The sequence below is a fragment of the Pogoniulus pusillus genome, chromosome 8 (genome assembly GCF_015220805.1).
Source record: "Pogoniulus pusillus isolate bPogPus1 chromosome 8, bPogPus1.pri, whole genome shotgun sequence".
NCBI lineage: Eukaryota > Metazoa > Chordata > Aves > Piciformes > Lybiidae > Pogoniulus > Pogoniulus pusillus.
In genome coordinates, this window is record NC_087271.1 from 38,984,632 (window position 1) to 39,012,206 (window position 27,575).

The 27,575-nt window shown below is 55.1% G+C and overlaps 1 protein-coding gene across 1 annotated transcript; it reads left to right on the forward strand.

The window, feature by feature from the left end:
• Positions 1-1,916: 1,916 nt before the first annotated feature.
• Positions 1,917-20,465, forward strand: BRINP2 (BMP/retinoic acid inducible neural specific 2). The gene is made up of 8 exons (XM_064148130.1): positions 1,917-2,129; positions 12,211-12,575; positions 14,438-14,628; positions 14,802-14,992; positions 16,461-16,566; positions 16,916-17,152; positions 17,351-17,573; positions 18,317-20,465. Exons 2-8 carry the CDS (start codon positions 12,274-12,276, stop codon positions 19,431-19,433), a joined length of 2,367 nt encoding a protein of 788 aa, XP_064004200.1. The 5' UTR covers positions 1,917-2,129; positions 12,211-12,273; the 3' UTR covers positions 19,434-20,465.
• The last annotated feature ends 7,110 nt before the right edge of the window (positions 20,466-27,575 follow it).

Consider the following 27,575-nt stretch of genomic DNA (forward strand, 5'->3'; position numbering starts at 1 on the left):
GGTATTCAACCTGGAGAAGAGAAGGTTTTGAGGAGACCTTGTAGTAGCCTTCCAGTATCTGAAGGGGACCTACAGGAAGGCTGGGGAGGGACTAATGACAAGGTCTTGTAGCAACAGGATGAGGAGTAGTGGGTTTGAACTGGCAGAGGGGAGAAGAGGGAAGAGGACAGAGGGAAAAACTTCTTCCTTTACAGTGAGGGTGGTGAGACACTGGCACAGGTTGCCCAGGGAGGTTGTGGAGCACAGAATCACCCAATGTGATCTTTGATCTTTGATCACATTGGGTGATTCTATGTTCCACAACCTCCCTGGAGGTGCTCAGGACCAGGTTGGATGAGGCAGCCTGTTCTAGTGGGAGGTGTCCCTGCCTGTGTCAGGGGGTTGGAACTGGCTGATCCTTGAGGTCCCTTCCAACCTAAACCATTCTATGATTCTATAACTCAGCTTGGGCTCCATGAAAGGACAACACTGTGCCTCAAACACTCCAAGCAGATCCACCACAATTGCTTTCCCCCCAACCTGTTGCTGGTTTGCAACAAGCCCCCCCAGTCACCCACTGTGTTTTGGGCAGGAAAAGCTGCACTCACCAGGAATTATCCATGGATCACTCATTTCCTCCAGCAGACTCGTTAACAACCAGAGCATTGAACTGAACATAAAGCAGTGGTGAGGGGGGGTGTGTTCCAGCAACGTTGTCACACTCCAGCACTGACTGCATGCACCTGCTAACAGAAAGAATAAAACAAAATAAGGGAAAACAAGGGGGGAATCAGGAAAAGTCAGGAAAAGTGACCAGTGATGTTCAGATTGGAGCTAGAATGAAATTCTTTACAGTGAAGTCGGTGAGACACTGGAACAGGTTGTCCAGGGAGGCTGTGGATGCCTCCTCCTTAGAGGTGCTCAGGGCCAAGAGTGATTTCCCATTGGAATGGGCTGCCCAGGGAGGTGGTGGAGGCACTGTCCCTGGAGGTCTTCAAGAAAAGCCTGGCTGAGGCACTTAGTGCCATGGTCTGGTTGACTGGCCAGGGCTGGGGGATAGGTTGGACTGGCTGAGCTTGGAGGTCTCTTCCAACCTGCTTGATTCTATGAGGCCTCAAGCAGCACGGTCTAGTTGGAGGTGTGCCCACCCATGGCAGGGGATTGGAACTAGATGATCTTGAAGATCCCTTCCAACTCAAACCATTCTATGATTCTATGACCCCTTTGGGGAATGAAAAAAAAAATTCCTATTGAAGGTTCTCCACCAAGGCCTTTTTGCTGCTCTTCAGTCATCAGGGGACGCAAATGATTTTAAAAATGAATTTTCCTGGGAAAAAAAAAAATGTGTGACTGCATCATTCCAACGTGGTGGCCAAAAAATGATCCTTCTAGCTTCTGGTAGGAAATGGGGTCCATCCCTGAGAGGGACACCTCACTAACGCCAAACCCTGCCATGCAGAGGAGCAAACCTGGAGCTCAGTGAAGATTTGAACAACACAGAAGGAGAAAGAGGACACAAACAGCAGAGAAGGGCAAATCCTGCACCACCAGCAGCATCCTCTCGGTTGCAAACACCCAACACCTGATGCAGAACCTTGCAACCACAAAATCATTTGGGCTGAGGACCTTCAAGATCACCAAGTCCAGCCACCATCACCCAGCCCACCGCCAAGTCATGTCCCTCAGCACCACATCTACATGGCTTCGAAACCCTTCCAGGGATGGGGGCTCCACGACTGCCCTGGGCAGCTTCTTCCGCGGGCCTCGCTGACCCCCGTCGACGCCGCCACCCCTCCCCGTGCCTTCCCATTGGTGGAGACGCGACGAGCCCGTCGCGCTGCCACCAATGGGAAGGCGCGGAGAGGCCAGCGGTGCCTCTGATTGGTTGTTAGCCCTGCATATATTATCGAGCGGCAGCGGCGGCGCCTGCGGAGCGCGGCGGGACCCGGCACCGGCAGCCGGGAATCCCGGGTGCGGGATGCTGGAAGGGCCGCCGGGGGCCACCTGCCTGCCCGCCTGGCGATGGGGCGGTGCGGGACGGCCGGCAGGCGGCGGCGATGGGGCAGGGCCCGGGGCCGCTGAAGTGAAGCGGAGAGGGACGAGGGACGGGGCGGAGAGGCGGTCGGTGCTTTGCCGGTGTTGAGCCTGGGGTAAGTCTGCGGGGTCCGGAAGCGTTAGTGGGGAGCGCAGTGGGTGGGTGAGATGGAGAGAGGGAAGGGGAAGGAGCGATGCGGAGGGGAACCGCGGTCACTCACGGCAGAGATCCTCGGTACCGCCGTGCGCGACTGTGGGAACACGGTTCGGTTGCCGCCGGCTCGCTCGGTGACCTTGGTCAAGTTGCCTCCTTGCACCGGGCTCGCTTCGCAGCCTTCTCGGCGAGAACAAGGAGAGCAGAAAGGCAACGAGCCTTTGCCGACCGAGAGCCAGCCCCGGTGCTTGGCAGGTCCGCGGAGGGGCTGCGACGGGCCCGGTGGAACCGAGCGCTAGCGGGCTGCGGGGGTAAACAAGACACCCGAGATGCTAGAAACCTGCTGCTGCCCGTGCAGCCGTCGGTGCGCAGCGGGATGGGTCGGTGTGCGATGCCCCGGGACGGCAGGGACCAGGGGAGACGTGCCCAGCAATGCTCCAGCACCCGCTTACCTGTCGGTCAGCTGGAGATCAACAGGAGAGAGAGGTCTCTTGTCCCCCTCCCCGCTGCCACCGTTCTCCCGCCGAAGCGCCGGAGCCGGTCGAGGAGCGGGTGACCTGTCAGAAGCTGTTCCACCACCTCGAACGCTTCCGGCGCGGTGCCGGTGACCGCAGCTACCGGAGTAGATCCGGGAGAAGAGGGGATCCGCGCCGGTGGGGCTCAATCCCTCCGCTAAAGATCTTCTCCCGGTAGGAAACAAAACTCAGCATCGTTAAAGCCCCGCACTCGAGAGCGCCGGCTCTTAGCACAGCCAAGTCCCCTCGGCCCTGATGGCCCTTATTCGGGGCGCCCGCATGTCCCTGCCCTCCGGGGTAGCCCTGGAGCAGGGCTACCGGGTACGGGGGCTGCCACTGCGAGCCCAGGGCCGGGCAGGGTGAGCCTGGGTGCTGCGGGGCTGAGGGGGGGGACCTGCCGGCAGGTGTCAGTGTCCCCTCTCTATCAGCAGCCAGGAGGGTCCGTGCCGGCTCCGGAGATGTTACAAGGAGCCCCCTGCACTTTTTTCCAAGCAAGCTTTGCTTTGGTGGGGGGGTTCAGTGACAGTTCTGGCACCTGGGAGGCAGCAGGGAGATGGGAAGTGTGGTGACCCCCACTCTGACACCCCAAACATCTTCCCTATATGCCCCACGCCATCCACCTACTTACCACCTTATTTACCCCGTGCTGCTAATGCTGAGTTACCACCCTGTATCACTGCCCACCCGTGACACTTGTCACCTCTGTGATGGGAGTGAGCAGTTCTCACCTTGAGCTACCTCCAGCTCCTGCATAAAACTGGTATTTGGCTTGTGGGGTCTGTCATGGGAATAAGAAGAAACCACCTTCTCCAAAGAGGGGCTGCAGGGATGCTCTTCACCGTCTCTCGTGTGCTGGGATGCTTCTCCTCAGCTCTTGTGTGCCAGGATGCTTTGGGGCCCCAGAGACCCATCCGCAGGGATGCTTCAGGCTGAGAGCACAGCACAAGACAAGGGAAGCTGGTGCAGCTGCTGTTGCCATGCAGGGGGAGGTTGCACGTTGCTCTTTTAAGAGGCTTTCTGCCTGTGGGTGTGAAAGTCTCGGGTGGGCAAAGCCAGAGGGCAGAACACATGGCACCGGTGTGACATGCTGCATGTAGCTGCTCTCTCCCCGGACGGCAGCCCAGGCAGGCTTCGTTCATTTCATTTGATGTCTTATGCAAATCCTCAGCTCCCCAAGTCCTGGGATTTTCTGCTCTTTTCCCTTACTCTCATCTTTGAGTGTCTTGCTTTTAAGGATGGGGAAAAAAGCTAATAAAAGGAACCCATTTCATCAAGTCCTGCAGGTTTTCCAATCAGTTTCATCAGTGGAGGGGTGAAGGCAGTGTCTTCAAGTCTGAACTAAACATGCTAGGGGGGCTTGGTTTGCAGGAGCTCAGCGAGAATCAGCTTGTGGCTACCTTCATGCTCTTTACCATCGCTCCTCGGGCAGGGCTGGCAGGCTCTGAGGTGGCTGTCCCCATGCTCACTGCCTGGAGCCACGTCTCTCCAAGCTGGGTGCCAGGTGGCTGCCAGCACCCCGCTGTGCCCACTTTGCCAGCGATTACCGTGCTGCTGTTGCTCTGGTGGTGCCTGGCTTGCTTCTTAATTACCCCAGCGGATCGATGAGGCCCTGGCACTTCCTTAGGAGGTGTGCAGATGCGAGTCCGGCAGCCGCAGCTCATTGCAAACCCTCAGAGTGAGCTGGCAGGGAGAGGCAATGCTGGCTGCAACGGATACAGGTCCCACGAAGCTCCAAGTGAGGTCGGAGGCTCCAGATCAGGGGGCTGAGCATCCTGCAAGATTGAGCACTTTGTGATGGTCTGTCCCAGGGGGTGCAAGCAGCGAAGAAAGGTGAATTCACACAGGCTTGGCTTGGCTGAGTCAATCCACTTCAGAAGCTAAACTGCACTTAGCCTCTGCCCAGACTCTCTTAAGTGGTCTTAATTTGATAAAGCTTTCCCACGTTTAATGAGAAGGTGACTCAGTCGCTGAGTTTGATCTTCGTTCCTACTAAAAGGCATTTGCAGGGCGCTGGAGACCCATCCCCAGGGCTCCCTGCTCCTGCACGGATGTGCCTTTGCTCCCAGTGTGCCCCAGGGATCGGCCTCCACGGCTGGGCAGGCCCCGTGGCTCTGTCTCCAACAGGTATTGCTCTGCCTGGTGCAGCCATCAGCTTGGCAGCGCAAGAGCGCATCAGAGGTCCTGTGCTTCCGCGCAGCAGCCGGTAAATGCCACCGCAGCCTCTGCCCAATGCCTGCTTCCTGGTCTATGTCTCTCTAGATCCGCTCCTGCAGCACGAAAGGGCAGAAATCAATGGTAATGTCCCTGACAATTAGCTAACACCTTAATTACCAAACTCGGCCTGATTAGCGGGGGAGTGTGTGGCTCCGGAGATGCCATCGGTGTGGAAGCAAGCAGGACTTCTGCATAACTCTGCAGGATGTGGCTGCTGTCACCGTCAGGGTCTCCATCCAAGGGCAGTGGAGAAAGGCTCGAGCTGCCTGCTGAGCACTTGAGCTTCTCTGTCTACACCTCACACCACCCTAGCTCAGTGCCTGAAGCCGTCTTGGACGAGGACACCACAGGAGAAGCAGTCACATTGGCATCTCAAGGGTGGAAGTGCTCTAGAGACCGCAACAAGCCGTTTTTAGGATGCAGCTTGTGAGGAGTGGCAGTCTGGACCGTGTGACAGCCACCACTGGAGGGACACTGAGGTGTTGTTCTGCAGGCAGTAGGGACATAGAGGGCTGCAAGGAGATCAGGAAGGCTTGACCTGGAAGAAAGCTGTGGTCCTGGGAAAGTGGGTCAGGAATCTTTGCACTGCCCCTCTGCTTTAAGGTTTTTATGGAAGGGGGAGAGAGGAAAATAAAATAATTAACAAGCTGGAAGTTTTCCAGCTTGTGTGATGCAAAATCCTAAATCAAAACAACAACATCAACAAAAAAAGAGCAGTCAGATGCTTCTCATCAACTCTTCATTCTTTTGGATCAAGGAAAAGTGATTAGGAAGTTATTTCCAGCTCTAGTAGTAAGGTCAAGGGAGCTACTTTGTTTCCAAGGAGTTTTGCTCTCTTTGACATCCCAGAAAGATGCTGGAGAGGTTGAGGGAGCTGGGCCTGTTTAGCCTGGAGAAGAGGAGGCTCAGGGGTGATCTTATTACTGTCTACAACTACCTGAAGGGGCATTGTAGCCAGGTGGAGGGTGGCCTCTTCTCCCAGGTAACCAGCAATAGAACAAGGGGACACAGTCTCAAGTTGTGCCAGGGTAGGTCTAGGCTGGATGTTAGGAAGAAGTTCTTCACAGAGAGAGTGATTGGCATTGGAATGGGCTGCCCAGGGAGGTGGTGGAGGCACCGTCCCTGGGGGTCTTCAAGAAAAGCCTGGCTGAGGCACTTAGTGCCATGGTCTAGTTGATTGGTTAGGGCTGGGTGCTAGGTTGGACTGGATGATCTTGGAGGTCTCTTCCAACCTGGTTGATTCTATGATCCTTCTATGATATAGGTGAAGGTCCACCTCAATAAACATTGCCCCCAGGACCTCCAGCTGTGTGGATCTCCTACGTAGCCACAGCGACTTCTGCACATACATTTCACACAACCCCTGGCTGGCATGAGCAATAAATTAGCCTAGCTAATGATGGTGCAGGAAAGCTGCTCCTCAGGGATAAGCTCACCACCTAACTTTACATAGACATGGCACACAGGTTCTCCTTCCCATGGTGGCTTGCTCATTCCTGCCTGACTTCACAGAATCAGAGACTCAACCAGGCTGGAAGAGACCTCCAAGCTCAGCCAGGCCAACCTAGCACCCAGCCCTGGCCAAGCAACCAGACCATGGCACTGAGTGCCTCAGCCAGGCCTGGCTTGAACACCTCCAGGGATGGCAACTCCACCACCTCCCTGGGCAGCCCATTCCAATGCCAATCACTCCCTCTGTGATTTGAGGCTTCAAGTTCCTGTTGGCAAGGATGCTGTGCGTCAGCACCTGTCGCTAAGCAAAAAGCCCATCTCAGAGGTGCCAGCAGGATGGTGTAAATAAGAGGCAGATGTAAATAAGAGATCATTTAGTGAGGCTGGAAACTTTGCTGCACACCAGGAAGAGAACTTTGCTGGACTTGCACCAGCCGAGCACTGGGAATACCCAATTCTGACTAGTTTTGTTGCTCTGTAGTAAAACATGAGGTGGCCACAAGGAAACATCTCATGCTCAGCTGTGGATCTTGGAATAAACTCCTCAGGGGAGACAGCAAAGCAGGCTCAAATGGTTTACAGCTGGTCTGATCAGAGGGCTGGAGCACCTCTCCTATGAGGACAGTCTGAAGGAGTTGGGGCTGAGTCTGGAGAAGAGGAGGCTCTCAGGGGACCTTCCTGTGGCCTTCCAGGATCTGAAGGGAGCCTCCAAAAATGCTGGGGAGGGATGTTTTAGGCTGTCTGGGAGTGACAGGAGCAAAGATGGAGATTGGTAGGCTCATACTGAACATGAGGAGGAAGTTGTTGAGCTTGAGAGTGGTGAGAGGCTGGAATGGGTTGCCCAGGGAGGTGGTTGAGGCCCCATGGCTGGAGGTGTTTGAGGCCAGGCTGGCTGAGGCTGTGGCCAGGCTGCTCTAGGGTAGGGTGTCCCTGGCCATGGCAGGGGGGTTGGAACTAGACAATCCTTGTGGTCCCTTCTAACTCTGACTGGTTCTATGAAGCACTGGAAATACCCAATTCTGACTAGTTTTGTTGCTCTGTAGTAAAAGATGAGGTGGCCACAAGGAAACATCTCATGCTCAGCTGTGGATCTTAGAATAAACTTCTCAGGGAAGACAGCAGAGCAGGCTCAAATGGTTTACATCTGGTCTGGAGTTTGAATTCTAAGGGAAGAGGTGACCCAGGCTAGCTCCATCCCCAGTATCTCCCCACAATGGTCATCCAGAAAACAAACCTACCTTGAGCTGCAGTGCTGGAAGCAGAGGTGAGGGAGGAGGAGGGCAGCATGCAGATCTCCTCTTGGAGAAGACACATGGAGGTGTTCCCTGTGGTGGCAAGGAGCTGGTCAGTGCTGGTGGAAGCTGTTAGCACCCAGGTTTGCTGGAAGAGACAGTGCTCTGCCTGATCCCCCCACTGAAATCCCCTCTTTGCTTTGGATCAAAGGAAGGGTGCTCCCATGTCCTCCTCATTTACATCAGGAAAGCCTGGGGAGAGCAGCAGGGTGAGTAGTGTTAAAACCCCCCTACCAGCCTGGGGTGGTGTGAAGGGCTGATGGATGAGGCCAGTCTCTCATAACGTTCATGGAAAAGCAGCCCCTTGGCTTCACAGACCTAGCTGAGGGTAGAGGAGCCCAGAGAAAGAGCAGTCCTGCCTCCAGCCCAGCCCCAACTCAGCTGGAGGGGACAGAAGCCACTAAAAAGCCACAGATGATAACAGAAAACAAGGACATCAGCTGTGCCAAGCTTGTTTGTGGAACAACAGGCAGGCTTCTAGCACACCAGCTATTTAAACGAGGTGTTTTGCTGGCACAGCCATTTTTAATGCCACAAACAGTGTGCTTCCATGAGCAGAGTTTAGAAAGATGCTGTTCAAGGAGTTCTTCCTTCTCAGCTGAGAACTGGAGTACTGCTGCCCTCGCTGTTATACAGAAGTGGGACCAAGTGATGCAGGGTTTAGCCCATGGGCATCTAAACCATCCATAGGGTTTGCTGCCAGGCCCTGGCTCTCACCAGACCCCCCCACCATGGCACTTTGTCCCAGCTGTCTGAGTTACCCTGTGCAGGGCATCAGCAGGACCCACAGCTGCAAGGTAGGGGGGGACCAAGAGGGTTTAATTCTGAGCCCTGCAAGTTTCTTTGGTCCCCAAGCCACCTCAGTTTTAGAGATACAGAATCAGGCTGGTTGGAAGGGACCTTTAAGACCATCAAGTCCAACTGCTAACCCAGCACTGCTAAGTCCACCACTAAATCATGTCCTTCAGAACCACATCTACAAGGCTTGTAAATCCCTTTATGTCTGGGGACTCCACCACCTCCCTGGGCAGCCTGTTCCAGCACCTGACCACTCCTGCAGAAAACCATTTTTTCTTAACATCCAACCTAAAGCTCTCCTGGAGCAATTTGAGGCTCCAGGCCTTTTATCCTATCACTTGTTACTTGGTAGAAGAGACTGATCCTCCACCTTGTTCCAACCTCCTTTCAGGGAGTTGTATAGAGTGAGAAGGTCTCCATTCAGCCTCCTCCTCTCCATGCTAAAACAACATCAGTTCCCTCAGCTGCTCCTCCTTTCACCAGTCTTGTTGATCGTCTCTGGACCTGCTTCACCACCTCAATGTCCTTATTAGAATCATAGAATCAACCAGGTTGGAAGAGACCTCCAAGCTCAGCCAGTCCAACCTAGTCCCAGCCCTGGCCAAGCAACCAGACCATGGCACTAAGTGCCCCAGCCAGGCTTGGCTTCAACACCTCCAGGCACAGGGACTCCATCACCTCCCTGGGCAGCCCATTCCAATGCCAATCACTCTCTCTGACAACAACTTCCTCCTAACATCCAGCCTAGACCTCCCCTGGCACAACTTGAGACTGTGTCCCCTTCTTCTGTTGCTGCTTGCCTGGCAGTAGAGACCAACAGCAAGGACCAGAGAATCGAGCCCACTATTTGTGGTGTGGCCTCACCAGTGCTGAACACAAGGGGACAATCATTGCCTTAGTCATAGACTCATAGAATCAGTCAGGGTTGGAAGGGACAAGTATCATCTACTCCCAACCCCCCTGCCATGGCCAGGGACACCCTACCCTAGAGCAGCTTGGCCACAGCCTCAGCCAGCCTGGCCTTAAACACCTCCAGCCATGGGGCCTCAGCCACCTACCCCAGCAACCCATTCCAGCCTCTCACCACTCTCAAGCTCAACAATTTCCTCCTCACCTCCAGCCTGACTCTCCTCACCTCCAGTGTTGCTCCATTCCTCCCATTCCTGCAACTCCATGGTACCCTGAAAAGTCCTTCCCCAGCTTTTTTGTATCTCCCTTCAGATGCTGGAAGGCCACAAGAAGGTCACCTGGGAGCCTCCTCTTCTGCAGCCTGCACAGCCCCAACTCTTTCAGTCTGTGCTCACAGCAGAGCTGCTGCAGCCTCTGAGCATCCTCCTGGCCCTGCTCTGGACACACTCCAGCATCTCCACAGCCCTCTTGTCCCAGGGGCTCCAGAACTGGATGCAGTGCTGCAGGTGGGGTCTCAGCAGAGCACAGCAGAGGAGGAGAATCACCTCCCTGGCCCTGCTGGCCACACTTCTGCTGCTGCAGCCCAGGCTCTGCTTGGCTTTCTGGGCTGCAAGTGCACACTGCTGGCTCCTGCTGAGCTTCTCCTCCAGCAGCACCCCCAAGTCCCTCTCCTCAGGGCTGCTCTCCAGCCACTCACTGCCCAGCCTGGATTTGTGCTTGGGATTGCCCTGACCCAAATGCAGGACACTGCACTCGGTCTTGTTGAACCTGATGAGCTTGCCTTGTGCCCACCTCTACAGCCTGTCCAGGTGGCCACAGTAGCCACTGAAGACTTCATACACCGGGAGCAGAAAGCAACCAGCAGGTTGCTACATGGCTGCTTGCAATGCTGGGGGAAACTAGGGTGCCACATGGAAATATAACATGGAGGGGAGACAGAACACAAAACGCCCTGGCAGCTGCTCCTGCCTGCCCTGCTGCCCTGGCACCCTCAAGCTGGTGATGTGAAAATCTCAGCTTTTGTTTAACATTAACAGAGCCTCAGCCTCCAGGGCTGAGCGGGAAGCTGAGAAAGTGTAATCCAAGTGCACCCTTAGGGGCTTAAAAATAGAAGAGAGGGAGGGAAAAGACATTTAAATAAATATATATAGAGAGATACATAATAATACATGTTAAAGCACAATGATTCATCTGGCAAAGCCCCATTTGGGAGAGCGTGGAGCTGGTGTCTGCTCAGCACCAGGGAGCCTTTGGGCTTCAGGCCCCTGCTTGCCATCTTCCCAGAAGAAAAATCCCCTCCCCTGGAAGCAGAGCAGTGATGGGCTTCCTATTTTTAGGCAAACAGCCTCACCCCAGCTCTGACCTTGCAGCTCCCCATTTCCCACCTTCAATTGCAAATTCAGGCTCTGGTCCTGGGTCTACTACTCCCAGAAAATCTCTATCTTTACTCCTGCAGACAGTGACACACTGGGCTATGGGAGCAGGAAAGTCTTGGCTTGAGATAAATGCCAATTCCAATCAAAACACTGTCACAATCAGTGCAGCCAACCGTGGGGTGGCAGTCCATCCATCCATCCATCCATCTGTCCATCCATCCATCTGTCCGTCCATCCATCCATCTGTCCATCCATCTGTCCAGAGAACGGTGACAAAGCTGGTGAGGGGCCTGGAACACAAACCCTATGAGGAGAGGCTGAGGGAGCTGGGGGTGTGCAGCCTGCAGAAGAGGAGGCTCAGGGCAGAGCTCATTGCTGTCTGCAGCTATCTGCAGGGAGGCTGTAGCCAGGTGGGGTTGGGCTCTTCTCTCAGGCACCCAGCAACAGAACAAGGAGACACAGCCTCAAGTTGTGCCAGGGCAGGTCTAGGCTGGATGTTAGGAGGAAGTTGTTGTCAGAGAGAGTGATTGGCATTGGAATGGGCTGCCCAGGGAGGTGGTGGAGTTGCTGTGGCTGGAGGTGTTGCAGCAAAGCCTGGCTGGGGCACTTAGTGCCGTGGTCTGGTTGATTGTCCAGGGCTGGGTGCTAGGTTGGACTGGACGATCTTGGAGGTCTCTTCCAACCTAGTTGATTCTATGATTCTATTCTATGATCTGTCCATCCATCCCTCCCTCCATCCATCGTTTCAGCCATCAGCAGGATGCAAAGGAAAGTTTAACATCGACCATACGTGGCTCAGCTCATACCTGGAGATCCAAATTGTTCCAATTCCCTGTGCTTACTGTTTTCAGCCTCTCTAAATCAAGATGGACATGCTTATGATGGGTGTCCCCAAAGCACGGGGTGAAGAGGTAGACACTAACCCCAGCACAGGGGCACGAAGCAGAAAGCTTGGCTCTGCAGGCTGATGTAAGGCAGGGAAAGCACAGAGAAAAAACCTGGATAGTTCTCAAACAGGTACCTGCCAGATTGCTGTTTGCAACCATAGACTAGTTTGGCTTGGAGGGCACCTTCGAAGGTCATCTGGTCCAACCCTCCCTGCAGTCATCGGGGACAGCTGCAACTAGAGCAGGTTGCTCAGTGCAGCATCCACCCTGACCTGGAATGGTTCCGGGGATGGGGCATCTACCACCTCTCTGGGGCAACCTGGGCCAACGTTTCACTGGTGGTGAGAAGATTTTCCCAGGGAAGGTAGTGAAGGAGTAACTGCAGCAGCAGCAGTAGCAACCACCCCATCAACTCTCAGCTGCTGCTCTGTAGCTGTGCCCAGGGCGCAGCTTTCCCTTTGTGGGCAGCCTCCTCAAAGCAAGCCTAACCTTCCCTTAGCTGCGTCTGGTTTGTGAAGTGCCCACCTGGAACCTTGCCCAGCGTGGCCAGCCCACGCCGGGGAGCTCACAGGCTCCTTGCTCCGCACGGTGCCGTTGCAGGTGAGGCCGTCCCGGAGGATCGCCGGGGCGAGAGAATGAAGCAGCTGGACGGGCAGGGGCAGGATGGGGCCGCAGGACCTCCCGCGCTCTGACGGGCCCCCGCCGATGCTCCCGTGGCCGCTGGCCTTCCTGGCCCTGAGCGCCTGCTGCCGCTGGGGGGTGGCCAGCGGGGCGGCTGGCACGGTGCCCCAGCAGCATGCTGCCGCCGCAACCCCTTCCTCCTCATCATCACCCTCCTCCTCCGCCGGCCGTGCGCCCCTCGACTGGCTCCTCACCGACCGGGGACCTTTCTACCGAGCCCAGGAGTACGTGGACTTCATGGAGCGCTACCGGCAAGGTTTCACCACCAGGTACAGGATCTACAGGTGAGAAGCCGTGGGCGCCCCAGCACGGAGCTGAGGTCTGGGGGACGCTGCAGGGTGTGGTGGCATGGAGACAGGCTCGGTTTAGTCTGCAGGAGCAGAGCCCTGTGTGCGGGAGGAGGCGGCTGGGTGGGTGGGTGTGAGATGCTGCCTTTCCAGGGAACAGAAAAACAGCCCCCGCAGGGCACTCTTGGCTTGGCTGGGCTCCAGGCAGGATTCCCCCCGAGCTGGGAATGGTGTGCAGGTTGAGATGGGATCAGCCTTCACAGTGGGAGGCACACAGGGATGTATCTTTGTCCTTTTGCCCTGCACAAAGACATCCCTGCACTAAATTACTGATCCTCACTGGACTGCCAGTCAGCTGGGGCTGGGATGCTGCTGGGGACTGCCAACAGCCACCCTGACTGACCTCCTGGCATGTCCCTAGTGCCATCACCCCATAGACTGCAGCAGTGGGATGCTTCTTGCGTGCAGACTGATGCTGGAGGTGTTTCTTGCCAGTGGAGAAACAGGCTCAACAGCAGCAGGTTCCACTGAAGAAACAAGCTCAACAGCAGCAGGTTCCACTGACCCCAGCAAAGGGCCACCCATGACAACCAGTGTGGGAAGGCCACTCCACCACTTCCTAACTTGGCTAACTTGGGCTGTCACCTCCTGCTGATGAGTCCTTTTGCCTTCCTCTCCTCACTGGTACCAAGCCCCAGAGGCTTTCAGCAGTGAAGCAGAGCCCCATCGTTGCCTCCCTGGGGAGCTGACGCGGGTGCCTTGTTACGCAGCCACGCACCCCCAGAGAGCTCCTCTCCCCACTCACCCGCTTCCTATGCTCTCATGCTGCCATTCCAAGGGACCTGTGTCCTCTGGAGATGCTGCTGGTGACGGTGGTGGGACAGGAAGGAGCAGCTGGAGGGACAGCAGCTGGCCTGTGCCTCCTACAAGGTGGAGAATCTGCTAGCAGCCCTCAGGACTTGCTTGCCTGCAAGATGGAACAGGATTGAATGAGGCTACTCCAGTGGAGGGCTACTGGTCCCTCAGTCCCACACACCCCAGCACCCCAGCAGACACAGCATCCCACTCTTCCTCACCCCTATTGCCAGTCCTAGCCCAAACACGGCCCAAAAACCATGATAGGAAGTAACCCAGCATCTGGCAAGCCACTTGAACGCTTTGCACCCATCCATCTATCCCTCCCTCCCTCCTTTTCCCTCTCCCTCCTCTCTCAACCAGCCCTAATTAAACTGTCTGAAAGCCTCTGCATGGTTTTAATTAGAGCAAAATGCCAACAATTAGGCTGAAATCAGCCACCAGTTGTTTACGAGGACCAACGGTTGCCTGAGGCAGTGCGAGGCTGGTGCGTCCCCACCAGTCACCTCCTGGCATCACTTGTAGCCCTGGGGCTAAAGGGCACCCACCACCAATCTCATCATATCCCAGCACCTTCAGCTCCCTACAAAACACTGCTGGTGCTTAAAACCATGATCTCCAGATGTTGGATTTTTACCCACATCTATAGGGATAAGGATAAAGGATCCAGCCCAGTGATCTGGAGGAGGCCCTGGCTCTGCCCTGGGATGTGATTAACGCCTGTCAGAGGTGTCTGATTAATCAATACCAGGCACCTCCGCTGCTTGTAGCTCATTATCGCCATCGATGGCTTTTAGGGAGGGACCATGCTTTCATCCTGCCTGGATCTATAGCTGGCAGAGAGTACTTCACCTCTGCTGCAGCAACAGGGAGCTCAGGAAGGTCCGAATGGGAGTTTTTCTGCCTACTGATCCCCTGCCTGGAGGTGGACACTGGGGACAGCACGCCTGTGGCATGGCTGAACCAGCCTGAAACCCCTCCCCATCACCCTTCTTCTGCTACAGAGAGTTTGCTCGCTGGAAGGTGAACAATTTGGCCTTGGAGAGGAAAGACTTCTTCAGCCTGCCGCTTCCCCTGGCCCCCGAATTCATCCGCAACATCCGTCTGCTGGGACGCCGGCCCAGCCCCCAGCAGATCACTGACAGCCTCATCAAGAAGTATGGGACCCACTTCTTGCTCGCCGCCACGCTGGGAGGTGAGTGCCAGGGAGGTGAGTGCCAGCGGCCGTCTGCTCTCTGCTCACTGTCCTTGCACGGGGCAGTGTGCAGAGCAGGGAGGGTGGGGAACAAACACCGCAGGAGAAATCTGGCCAGAAAGGGGAACGGGGGGAGCCCAGCAGCCCCCTAAAAGAGCTGCATGTTCCCCCAGGAGAAGAGTCCCTGACCATTTTTGTGGACAAACGCAAACTGAGCCGGAGGGCAGAGCCGGCGGCAGGGGCTGGGAACAGCTCAGGGGTCTCGCTGGAGACCCTGCACCAGCTGGCAGCCTCCTACTTCATTGACCGGGAGAGCACACTGCGCCGGCTCCACCACATCCAGATCGCCACAGCCGCCATCAAGGTAGGTGAGGGGCAGAGGGGGCACGGGGAGATGGTGGCCACAGACCTCCCACAGCTGGCTGACACCCTAAAGCAGCATCACAGCCTGGGGAGGGGAGACACGAGTAAAACAACAGGCAAGGTTCAACAGCTGTTTGAGCACCAGCCAGCGTGTGTCGAGGTGGCCAACAAGGCCAACAGCACTGTGGCAGCAATGGTGTGGCCAGCAGAACCGTGGCAGCGACTGTCCCCCTGTACTTGGCATTGATGAGGCTGCACCTGGAGCACCGAGTGTGGTTTTAAGAAGGAGGTTATTCTTCCCCTGTACTCAGCACTGGTAAGGCCACACCTTGAGTACTGTGTCCAGTTCTGGGCCCCTCAATTCAAGAAAGATGTTGAGGTGCTGGAACATGTCCAGAGAAGGGCAACAAAGCTGGTGAGGGGCCTGGAACACAAATCCTATGAGGAGAGGTTGAGGGAGCTTGGCCTGTTTAGCCTGGAGAAGAGGAGGCTCAGGGGTGATCTTATTACTGTCTACAACTACCTGAAGGGGCATTGTAGCCAGGTGGGGGGTGGCCTCTTCTCCCAGGCAACCAGCAATAGAACAAGGGGACACAGTCTCAAGTTGTGCCAGGGTAGGTATAGGCTGGATGTTAGGAAGAAGTTCTTCACAGAGAGAGTGATTGGCATTGGAATGGGCTGCCCAGGGAGGTGGTGGAGGCACCGTCCCTGGGGGTCTTCAAGAAAAGACTGGATGAGGCACTTAGTGCCATGGTCTGGTTGATTGGATAGGGCTGGGTGCTAGGTTGGACTGGATGATCTTGGAGGTCTCTTCCAACCTGGTTGATTCTATGATTCTATGCTGAGGTGCTTGAGTCCTGGAGTGGGCTCAGAGGAGGACAACAAAGCTGGTCTGAAGAACAGCTCTGGTGAGCAGCTGAGGAAAGTGGGATTGGTTAGTCTGGAGACAAGGAGGCTGAGCAGGGACCTTCTGGCTTTCTACAACTCCCTGAGAGGAGGCTGGAGTGAGGTGGGGGTTGGTCTCTTCTCTCTGGTGTCAAGTGACAGGACAAGAAGAAGTGGCCTCAAGTTGCACCACTGGGAGTTTAGGTGGGACATTAGAAGAGATTTCTTCACCGAGAGGGAGGTGTACGAAAGATGCGGTGCTGAAGGACATGGTTCAGCACCAGCCTTGGTAGAGTTAGGTAGTTGCTGGTGTCGTTGATCTTAAAGGTCTTTTCCAACCAAAAGGACTCTCTGGCAGTCATCTCGACCACGTTATTTATGGGCAATTGGGCACGCTAATGACCGCCCATTTTTCAGCGGGCGGCAGGCTGCCTGTCAGCAAGCCAACCAGCAGGCAATTAGTTCTCCTCTCCCGACCGGGAAAGAGGCACAGGGAGCCTGGCCAGGGGTATCTGCTGCACTACTGGAGGAGCAACACATACCATGTGTCCCCGACCACCCGCGGGTCCCTCCCCTGCTTTTAGGTGACCGAAACACGGACAGGGCCACTCGGCTGCAGCAACTACGACAACCTGGATTCGGTGAGCTCCGTCCTGGTGCAAAGCCCTGAGAACAAAGTGCAGCTCCAAGGTAGGACAGGGTTGGTGGGGACACGGCGATGGCCAAGTGCCACCATGAGATGCTGGTGGGCATGCAGGGGAGGATGCTGGCTCGAGATGCCGCTTTTAATTTAAGGGCTGAGGAGGAAGAGGGGATGAAAATAATCAAAACTGGGCAGGATGAGGTTGTTGCTCGGCTGCCAAGAGGAGCCAAGATCGATGCGGAGCCCAGACAAGCGGCTCCACAGCAAATTGAGATGATGATCACGTGAGGGCAGGAGCCCGGGGAACAGGGAAGGGTCATTCCCTCCTCCCCAGGGGTTGTTTTTGAGGGGCTCCATGCATGCCCTGACACTTCTGGGGTTGCCTCCCGATCGCAGGGCTGCAGACGGTGCTGCCATCTTACCTACGAGAGAGGTTTGTGGCGGCCGCCCTCAGCTACATCGCCTGCAGCTCGGCTGGGGAGCTGGTGTGCCGCCGGAGCGACTGCCGCTGCCAGTGCCAGCCCGCCTTCCCCCGCTGCAACTGCCCCGAGGCCGACATCCAGGCGCTGGAGAACAGCCTGGCACAGCTCCGGAGAGCCTGGGAGAGCCACCACAGCCAGTTTGAGGAGTCAGGTGAGGTCAAGGAGATCCCACCCAGCATCTCCTTCCCCGCAACTACTCCTTCGGCAGCAGCCCAATCTGGGGGAGGGGAGCCCAGGGTGGGCATCTCACTGTAAGGACCTGAGAGCATGGGTGGAGGGAGATTGCTTTGGACCTACCTTAACCACTTGGTCTCCTGTGTCTGCTGACTCCCTCTCTGTCCATCCACAGAGGAGTTTCAGGCCCTGGTGAAGAGGCTCCCTGGAGATCGTTTCCTGAACAGGACAGCCATCTCCCACTTCTGGGCCATGGACTTGGACGTTCAGCATCGCTACCAGCAGCTGGGCACCAGCCTGAAGCTGCTCGCCAGGAAAACTCACCGCCTCATCCGGCGCCTCTTCAACCTCAGCAAGCGCTGCTACCGGCAGCCCCGCTTCAAACTGCCGAAGGAGAGGTAGGCTGTCACAGCATCTCCATCCCACCCACGCCAGGGACATGGCTCAGACCCAGGGCCCCACGGCTGGGATGGGAGGAGCTCCCACCTTGTCACAGGGATGAGCAGGCAGCAGGGGCAGCTGTGTCACACTAGGATGTGGCCATGAGAGGTTCCCTCTCCAAGCCTGGAGAAGGAAAATCATGGACTGGTTTGCCTTGGATCTTTAAAGATCATCTGCTCTGACTTTCCCCCCCCCCCATAGTCAGCAGGGACATCTGCAGCTACATAATGGGGGATAATGAAACATGGGGTTCACCAGCCCCCACCAGCAGTGCAGAAACACAAACACAAGGTGGACAGCCCATCTGTCCCTAGGGAATGATGGTCATGCCTCAAGGCTTAAAGGGCACGGGAGGCTGGGGAAAAAAATGGAGGCCCAAAAAGAGTGGGAGAGGGAAACGGAGTGGGAGAGGGAAACGGAGTGGGAGGGCCAGGAAAAAAGTGAAGACCCACTTCTGGGTTGAGATGCTAGGAAAGGGAGGTGAAAGGCCAAAAGAGAGTGGAAAGCTGGGAAAAGAAGTGGCCCAAACAGCATGGAAGGGCAAAAGGGAGTTGGAAGGTGGAGCAAAAGTGAAGGTCCCAAAGGGATTGGGAGCCTGGTAAAGGAGGTGGGAGTCTGGCAAAAAAACAAAGGCCCAAAGTGGGTGGGAGACCAGGAAAGAAGTGGAGGAATCTTTCCTGCCACCTCTCATCTTCCCCAGGTCCCTGCCTTACTGGTGGGGCCGTGCACAGTCGCTCCTGTACTGCAGCGAGACCACCATGCCTGGGACCTTTCTGGAAGAAAGCCACAGCTGCACATGTCCCTCCGACCAGCCCTCCTGCCAGGGCTCCATACCATGTGCCTTGGGCGAGGGGCCAGCCTGCGCCAGCTGCGCCGAGGACAACAGCACCCGCTGCGGGACCTGCAACCACGGCTACGCGCTCGCCCAGGGCTTCTGCCGCCCCGAGGTGGCCGACTCGCTGGAGCACTACCTGGGGCTGGAGACGGACCTGCAGGACCTGGAGCTGAAGTACCTCCTGCAGAAATGGGACAGCCGCATCGAGGTGCACTCCATCTTCATCAGCAACGACATGCGCCTGGGCAGCTGGTTTGACCCCTCCTGGAGGAAACGCATGCTCTTGACCCTGAAGAGCAACAAGTACAAGCCCGGGTTGGTTCACGTGATGTTGGCCCTCTCTCTGCAGATCTGCCTCACCAAGAACAGCACGCTGGAGCCTGTCATGGCCATCTATGTCAACCCCTTTGGGGGAAGCCACTCGGAGAGCTGGTTCATGCCCATCAATGAGGGCAGCTTTCCAGACTGGGAAAGGACTAACGTAGATGCCTCTGCCCAGTGCCAAAACTGGACGCTGACCTTGGGCAACAAGTGGAAGACCTTCTTTGAAACGGTTCACGTCTACTTGCGGAGCCGCATCAAGTCTCTAGATGACAGCTCCAACGAGACAATCTATTATGAACCCTTGGAGATGGCAGATCCTTCCAAGAACCTGGGGTACATGAAAATCAACAGCTTGCAAGTGTTTGGCTACAGCTTACCCTTCGAACCGGATGCTATTCGTGACCTGATCCTCCAGCTGGACTATCCCTATACGCAAGGCTCCCAGGACTCGGCCATGCTCCAGCTGCTGGAGATCAGGGACCGCGTGAACAGGTTGTCACCCCCCGGCAAAATCCGCCTGGACCTCTTCACTTGCTTGCTCCGCCACAGGCTCAAGCTGGCCAACAATGAGGTGGCAAGGATCCAGTCCTCCTTGAGGGCCTTCAACGCCAAGCTGCCCAATGCGGTAGAGCAGGAGACAGGCAAGCTGTGCAGCTAGCAGCTGGGGCTGCTCAGGCAGCACAGCAAGCAGGCTGGGGGGAAAAGACTCTCTGGGGTGAGGAAGGGGAAACAACCACCCTAAAAAGCTAAATCAAGGCCTTACCTTAGTGCCAACCGCGTGCTTCCATGGTACACCCAGCGACTGGCCAAAGAGATGTAGGGCTCCAGCAGATGGAGGCCACCAGCAGGACTACGGAGGAGGGATGGCTCACACGCTGCACGCTGGCTCCGAGCACAGGGATGATGTTACCACAGCCACCTTGCCAGCGGCTGGGGGGACACGCTGATGGCCAAAGGGAATGTGGCTCGGTCAGGGGCAACCGCTGGCCCTACTGGGGCAGGTGCCCAGCCAACCACGAGGTTCCTCCAGCAGCAGCCTCCTCGGTGCCCCAACTTTTGTAGTCTTTGTAAGAGAGGTTTCTACCAGCGCCTTCGCTCTCACATCCTCCACCATCCTTCCTGCTGTGCCCTTGCACATGGCACGGGGAGGGTGGACCACACCACAGGATCCTGAGACCTGGCAGATCTTCCCTGAGACCTCTCCACAAGCATCTTACATCTGCTGCAATACTAAGGCATTGTCACCAGGAAGGACCTGGCGCCTGCCCCATGGACGCTGCCAGCACAGATACTGGCAGAGACCTCTGGGTTGCAATTCTTAGGGGGGTTGGGGGGGAGGGGTGGGGAAGAGAAAAGAAATCTAAAATGAAAGGAAAAAAACAAGGGGGAGGTGGGGGTGGGAGGGAAGTGTTATTTATGTATTTATTTGTTTGCTTCATTTGGGAGGGTTTCTTTTAAACCTATTTATTTGAGGAGTGTCATTTGCTGTTGGTGGCTCCAGCCAAGAGACATCTTAGTATAATGTATCTGTTTAATATATTTTTTAAAACAAAAAATGCCTTTTTTTGAGCAAAAGAACAACCAGAACCAACTGAGATTAAAAAGAAAAAAAAAAAGAAAAAGAAGGAAAGAACACTTAGTGTCATCTCTGGGCTTGGCTTTTCCCTCACTGCGTGGCAGAAGGAGAGGGAGAGGAGGCTCCCGTGCATGCCCAGCTCTCTCCTCACTGTCCTGCTCTCGGGATTTTAGCCCAGCCTTCCAAGGAGCAGAGATGCCACCACACGGGCTGGCCATCTGTCTCCTGTCCATGTCTTCATTAACTCAGAAGGACAGGGCTCAGAGGTGGCCCATTAAGACCATCAGACATGCCCGGAGGCAGGGAGAGATCCATGCTTACACCTGGAGCTGGCAGCTCCCGCCTGCTCTCCCTGGCTCCTAGCAAACTATCTGGAGCAGACGATTCCCAAGGTGGTGGGAAGGATCCATGTCTTATATCTAACCTTCTCCCAGTCCCATGTAAACATCCACCGTGTCTCAGGCTGAGCAGCACTGCAGCTCAGTTGCCTCCTGTGGCACATGTGACATGTCACCTCTTTGGGCACATCAAGCATGGCCCTCAGGAGCTTCACCTGATGACCTTTAGCTCTGATATGGTCAAAGATTCGGAACAGCTGACCCCCAGCCACCCCTTGCAGCTGGGTACAGGCCTGACAGTCGTTTCTGTGCCCTAGCCTCTGTGCCTTGGTCTGTATACATAAGTTGCTCCATATTTCTGGCACCTTCATTGACATCTTCAAGGCCTTCTTATTCATCACCCTCTTAGAAAGGACCCCAAGTTGGGTGCAGCACATCCTGAACACCTCCCCCTGCTACAGCCAGTGCAGACACCGGGGCCAGCAGGTTTCACCAAGGCCAGCACCTCCACCAGTCTCACTGCTGGAGACATCCCACATGGAATCACAGAAACACAGGAGTGCTTTGAGTGGGAGAAGCCTCCAAGATCACAGAGTACAACCTTTACCCTAAGCCCACCGTGGGCAGTAAACCAGGTATCAAAGTGCCAAGTCCAAACATTCCTTGAACACCTCCAGGGATGGTCACTCCACCCCCTCCCTGAGCAGCCTCTTCCAATGTCTGACCGCACTTGGAGCGAAGAAACTGTTCCTAATACCCAAGCTAAACCTCCCCTGGCCGTTTCCTCTCGTTCGACCTGATAGCAGAGAGAAGAGCCCGCACCTCCAGCAAGCCGAAGTGCAGGGCCGGGCGTGGGGACAAGCGGGCTGGCAGCTGATGGCCCGGGGGAGTCAGGCTCCCCCCACTCCTTCCTGCCGCCGCCGCGCTCGGTGCCTGAGCGGAATACCAAGCAGCGGTGCTGCCCGCGGTGCTGCCCGGCTGCCGGGTGGAAGCGCTGAGTACCAGCCAGGCAGAGCTCACCGCTTCGGCAGCTGCTCTCGTTTCTTGGCTGGGGACAGGCTTTAGAGAGGAAGAAGCCAACCTTCTGACCCAGAGCATCCCACCGCAGCGGGCAGAGGAGATGGGCAGGATGCAGGGAAAAGGGGAGAGGAGGAGAAACCTAAGTGTATCGGTGTGCAAGAGCTGAGCCCACTTCCTAACCCTCCTCAGCTGGCAAAACCGCAAAAGCAGAGGTAACTAAAACTCATCCATCCTGCTTCTGTCACCTGCCTGCTCCCTGCTTCTCCTCCATCCTGGCGTTGGACAGATAAAGAGATAAGGAGGAGGAAAATAACACGGGGAGAGATAAAGAGATAGGCGAGAGGAAAATAAAGTGGGGGTAGATAAACCCTACTAGCTATTTATATTCCCTGTCTAATCCATCAATCCATCAAGCTGGCTATTGTGGTTAGAGCATCCCTCAATCTGTCACCTGGACTTCTCGACTCTGCACATCTGTCTTCCTTTGCCCACGTCTCCTCCCTTGCCTCCTAGTCCTAAAGAGAGAAAAAAATCAGGCGACTAAATAGACCAGGAGGAAGTGAGAAGTCAAAGCCATCATCGCAGCCCCTCAGGGGAAGGCAGCAGACATCTGCTTGGGATTAAGGAGGAGATCTGCCTGAGGTTGAGGAAGAGATAGGCTGGAGGACTCCTGAGAGCTGCTGGGAGGCTTCCCAGCTTAAAAAGACCATTTTGGTTTCTGCTACACATCTTCCTGGGTAGTCACATCACTTACTCTCCCCATCATAGAATTACAGAATAATGTCAGCTAGAAAAGACCTCTAAGGTCATTGAGTCCAACCATCACTCATCATCATGTGGCTGATCCCACCTCCATCTTCTGGCCTCAAGACAGCTGGTGGTAGTCTGTGATCAGCTACACCCACAATGAACAGCTGTCTAACCTATGCTCCCTTTCCTCTTCTGTCTTCTCATCCCTTTTCCCTAGTACCAGCTAAGGCTCCAGCCCTGTGTGCTGTTAGGTAGAACCATGGAATGCACTGGCTTAGAAGGAACCTCATCTGGTCATACCTCCCAGCAGGGAGCAGGGACATCTTCAACTAGATCAGGCTCCTCAGAGCCCCACCGAGCCTGATCTTGAATGTCTCCAGGGATGGGGCCTCCATAACTTCTCTGGGCAACTTGTTCCAATGTTCCACCACCTTTATAGTATCACAGAACGTTAGGGGTTGGAAGGGACACTGACAGATCAGCCAGCCCAACCCTCCTGCCAGAGCAGGATCACCTGGAGTAGGTCACACAGAAACACATCTGGGTGGGTTTTAAATGTCTCCAGAGAAGGAGGCTCCACAACCTGCCCGTTCCAGAGCTCTGTAAGCCTCACAGTGAGAAAGGTTTTCCTTATGTGGCACCTCCCACGCACCAGCTTGCACTCACTGCCCCTTGGCCCATCACTGAACAGCAGTGAGCAGAGCCTGGCTCCATCCTCCTGACATTCTTCCTTTCCATCCTTTTTTAACAGCTCTGTCCCTGAGGTGTTGAAGCCAAGCCTGGCTGAGGCACTTAGTGCCATGGTCTGGTTGATTGGACAGGGCTGGGTGCTAGGTTGGGCTGGCTGAGCTTGGAGGCCTCTTCCAACCTGGTTGATTCTGTGATTCTATAAACATGACTGAGGTTGCCACTCAAGTCGTCCCCAAGCTAAGAAGACTCAGCTCCCTCAGCCTTTCCTTCTGAGGGAGATGTTCCACTCCATCATCTTTGTGGCTCTGAACAGGACTCTTTCATGCAGCTCCTTCTTAAACTGAGTGGCCCAGAACTGGACACAATATTCCAGAAGTGGCCTCACCAGGGCAGAGTAGAGGGAAAGAAGAACTTCTCTCAGCCTACTCACCACACTCCTTCTCACACACCCCAGGATACAATTGGCCTTCTTGGCCACAAGGCCACATCCATCCACCAGGTCCTGCAGGTTCCTCCCCTCTGAGCTGCATTCCAACAGCTCAGTCCCCAACCCACTCTGGTCCCTAGGGTTGCTCTTTCCCAGATGCAAGACTCCACAGCTGGCCTTGTTGAGCTTCATCCACTTTGCCCAGCATAATCTAGCCTGCTCTCACTTCAAACCACTGCTTTGTAAACAGCCCATAGATTCATAGAATGGGTTGGGCTGGAAGGAACCTTAAAGATCATCTAGCTCCAACCCCACTGCCCTGAGCAGGGACACCTTTCACCAGACCAGCTTGCTCAAGGCCTTATCCAACCTAGCTTTGAACACCTCCAGGGAGGGGGCTTCCATGACCTCCCTGGGCAACCTGTTCAGTGTCTCACCACCCTCACTGGAAAGAATTTCTTCCTGATTTCCTCCTGTTTAAATCTCTTTCTCCCCAGCTTTCTTGTAGGCTCCCTTCAGATACTGGAAGGCTGCTGTAAAGTCACCCCAGAGCCTTCTCTTCTCCAGGCTGAACAGTCCCAACTCTCTCAGCCTGTCTTTGTAGAAGAGGTGCTCCAGCCTTCTGATTATTTTTGGGGCCCTCTTCTATCAGGTTCATGTCATACTATACTTGTGTCATTCTATGTTCAGGGCTCCAGAGCTCCAGGTAAGCTCTTACCAAAGCAGAGTGAAGGTACTCCAGCCTCATAGCCAAAAGCATCTTTGTATCAGGCTGGATGGAAAGAAGCTGTGGGGCTAAGCCTGCATCCCTGCTCCAACCTGCCTCATCTTCCCCACTCCTAGCTCCCAGCTTGCAGTGTATCAACCTGGGAGAAGAGCAAAGGATGCAGAGGGAAAGAAGGGAAGGATGAGAGGCTCCAGGTAACACACTTTGCTGGCTGATACTCTTTTTTACATGCAAGCAGCACACACGTGCAGATACCACTTGAAATTCATCCCCTTGGCCCTCCTGGTTCAGGCTGAAGGATGTGGAAATCAGACATTTTACTTGGCAGGAGGCTTCACACCCAGCATTTTCCTCAGGGCTCCTCCGGCTTCCTTAGCCACACAGAACCAGAAGGCAGCTGCCAATAGAGCAGGTTTGCTGCTTAACAGTGTTTCTGAGGGAGGCAGGGGATGGCAAGCTGCTTGCAAACCTGCTAGCCCTAACAGGAGGCTGCTGCAGCAGCAGAGATGCTCTTGGGCACACCTGGGGTCCCATTTACTCTCCCAATGAACCAGGTAGGCTGTGAGATGCAATCCCTAGGAAACCAGGAATTCCAGGCTGTGTAGAATCACAGAATCAGTCAGGGTTGGAAGGGACCACAAGGATCATCTAGTTCCAAGCCCCCTGTCATGGGCAGGGATACCCTCCCCCAGATGAGCCTGGCCACAGCCCCATCCAGCCTGGCCTTAAACACCTCCAGCCATGGGGCCTCAACCACCTCCCTGGGCAACCCATTCCAGCTTCTCACCACTCTCATGCTCAACAACTTCCTCCTCACAGCCACTCTGAATCTCCCCAGGCTGTGACCTGCAACTGTTCTGCCAACACAAGATCATGGAGACTTTTGATCATCCTCTTCTTGCTTTAGGCCCATGGGTGGGTGGGTGGGTGTGTGTCAGCCACTGCCCCCTGCCCTTGCTCCCCTTGTCTCTCCAAAGCCCAGCAACATCTGTGCAGCCACGAGGCAAGTTGAAACCTCCTCATCTGGTTCTCAGTCTGGTCCTGCCCCTTCTCCTAGCAAGCTCAGAAGTACAGTCAAGGTGGCAAATTAGCACCAGAGCCTCATTAATTGGCAGGAAGGAGCCTTCTCCTGCTGTTTGGGTTGTCATCAGCTGCTTCAGCACATTTGCAGTTCCTCTCTGGGTTGGTCTATTTTTTCCCCTGGCTGATGGTGGGTTGGGTTTTTCCTCTCTGCTGCCTCTTTCAAAGCCATTGAGGGCTCTCATCCTCCCGTGCCATGCTCCCCAGAGAGCCTTTACATGGCCTGCTGTAAATGGCCACTTCTTAGGCAGCATGAAGGGACAATTAGCAGGCTCTTGAAGCAGTGACTTCAGCTTCTTACTCCCTCCTCCTCAGCCTTCAGCTGCCACTCCTGAAGATGACAGAAGAGGCTGAGAGGGACAGGGATGGGGAGATCACTGCCAGCCCAGGCACATGGGAAAGGTCCCAACCACCTCCCTGTGTGCCCATCAGTAAGAACCTGGGATGAGTCAAGCTGGTGGTGACCTTGGGAACAGTAGCTCAGGCCCCTTCCTCCCTCCTCACCAACTCTTCTATATGCAAAATGGAGAAGCATAACTTCACCCATCCCTTAACACCCACCCAGACCCCCCTGCACTGGCCCTTCACCTCCTTGAGTGCCCCACACCCACGCTGCCACCCCGGTACTCCCAGCTCTGCAAACACCACATCTTCACAGCACCCTCTGCTTCTAGAATGGTAACTCACAAAGGAATGGGGACACAGCTACAAAATGCTTCATCCTTCCTGATCTCAGAGGCTGGGAGTTGCTGCTGCTGGCCGTGAAACCTTTGCCCATTAAATATGGGTGCCCTGCCCCATGGTGCTACCACAGCTGGTGTAAATCAGCAGGGCCAAGACCACTGCTGATTCACAGCCAGGAGCTCAGCTGGAGTACTTAGCTCATCAAGCTGGACCTCAAACAACCCTGAGACAGTGCTCCCAGAGGACTTCTTGGCTCTGCTCCTGTCCTGGAGATTGAGGTGGTCAGTGAGTTTTGGAGAGATCTTCTTTAAAGGCAAAGCTCCAAGAAAAGCAATCCCAGACTAAGGTGTGAAATGATCCTTTTGCTCCTGCAAGCCAGGAGCAGAGCCTGGCTGGACAAAAAGATGGGAAGGAGACAGATCAGTCAAACTACCTTTAAAAGTGCTGTCCCAGTCCACAGGAAGCCTCTGCTCCACACGAGGATCTACAAACCCTCCCAGCTCTGAAAGCAGCAATGGTGACAACATCACTGCCACCTTCCAGCTCTTACTTTACTATGATTCCCCATGATGGTTTCTCTCCCAGTCCTTGCCCCTGGCATTATCAATCCACTCAGGCAGATGGGAATTGAAGGAGAAAAGGGTCTTGGGGACCTATTTCTCTATCTTCATCACTAGGCAAGGCCATGCCACCAAGGATTTATCTCCCACATTGTTCTTCCAAGCTAGTTTCTATGTTGTTACACTGACATAACAATAGAAATATAGGCCATATAAACCACCCCAAATAGTGTCCAGTTGAAATGCCATAAATCCCAGGAGGCTGCTGGCAGAAGAGCAATATTCAGATCACAGCTGCACCATCCCAGACATCTCCTCATCAACTGTAAATCAGGGGGCTCCCCTAAATCCCAGGAAACTCAGTCAAAAAGATATTTCCTTCTCTCCTGAGCCTCAGCAGTGGTGCTGGGAGCCATGCTCTCAGAAAGCCTCCTAAGGGACCAGACTCAGTGAGTACTCAAATTAGTTTCTAATGGCTTTTATCTCCTAATTTCTACTTTGTCAAGTACTGAACTCCATTAATAACCAAGAGACCATGTGGAAAAACATTTCACATTCCAGCTGCCAACAGCTCCCACCCTGTCACACTTGAGCAAAGCTAAATCATGGGATGAAGCAGGTTGGAAGAGACCTCCAAGATCATCCAGGCCAACCTAGCACCCAGCCCTGGCCAAGCAACCAGACCATGGCACTAAGTGCCTCAGCCAGGTTTGGCTTCAACACCTCCAGGCACAGAGACTCCACCACCTCCCTGGGCAGCCCATTCCAATGCCAATCACTCTCTCTGACAACAACTTCCTCCTGACATCCAGCCTAGACCTGCCCTGGCACAACTTTAGACCCTGTCTCCTTCCTCTGTTGCTGCTTGCCTGGCAGAAGAGCCCAACCCCACCTGGCTACAGCCTCCCTGCAGAGAGCTGCAGACAGCAATGAGCTCTGCCCTGAGCC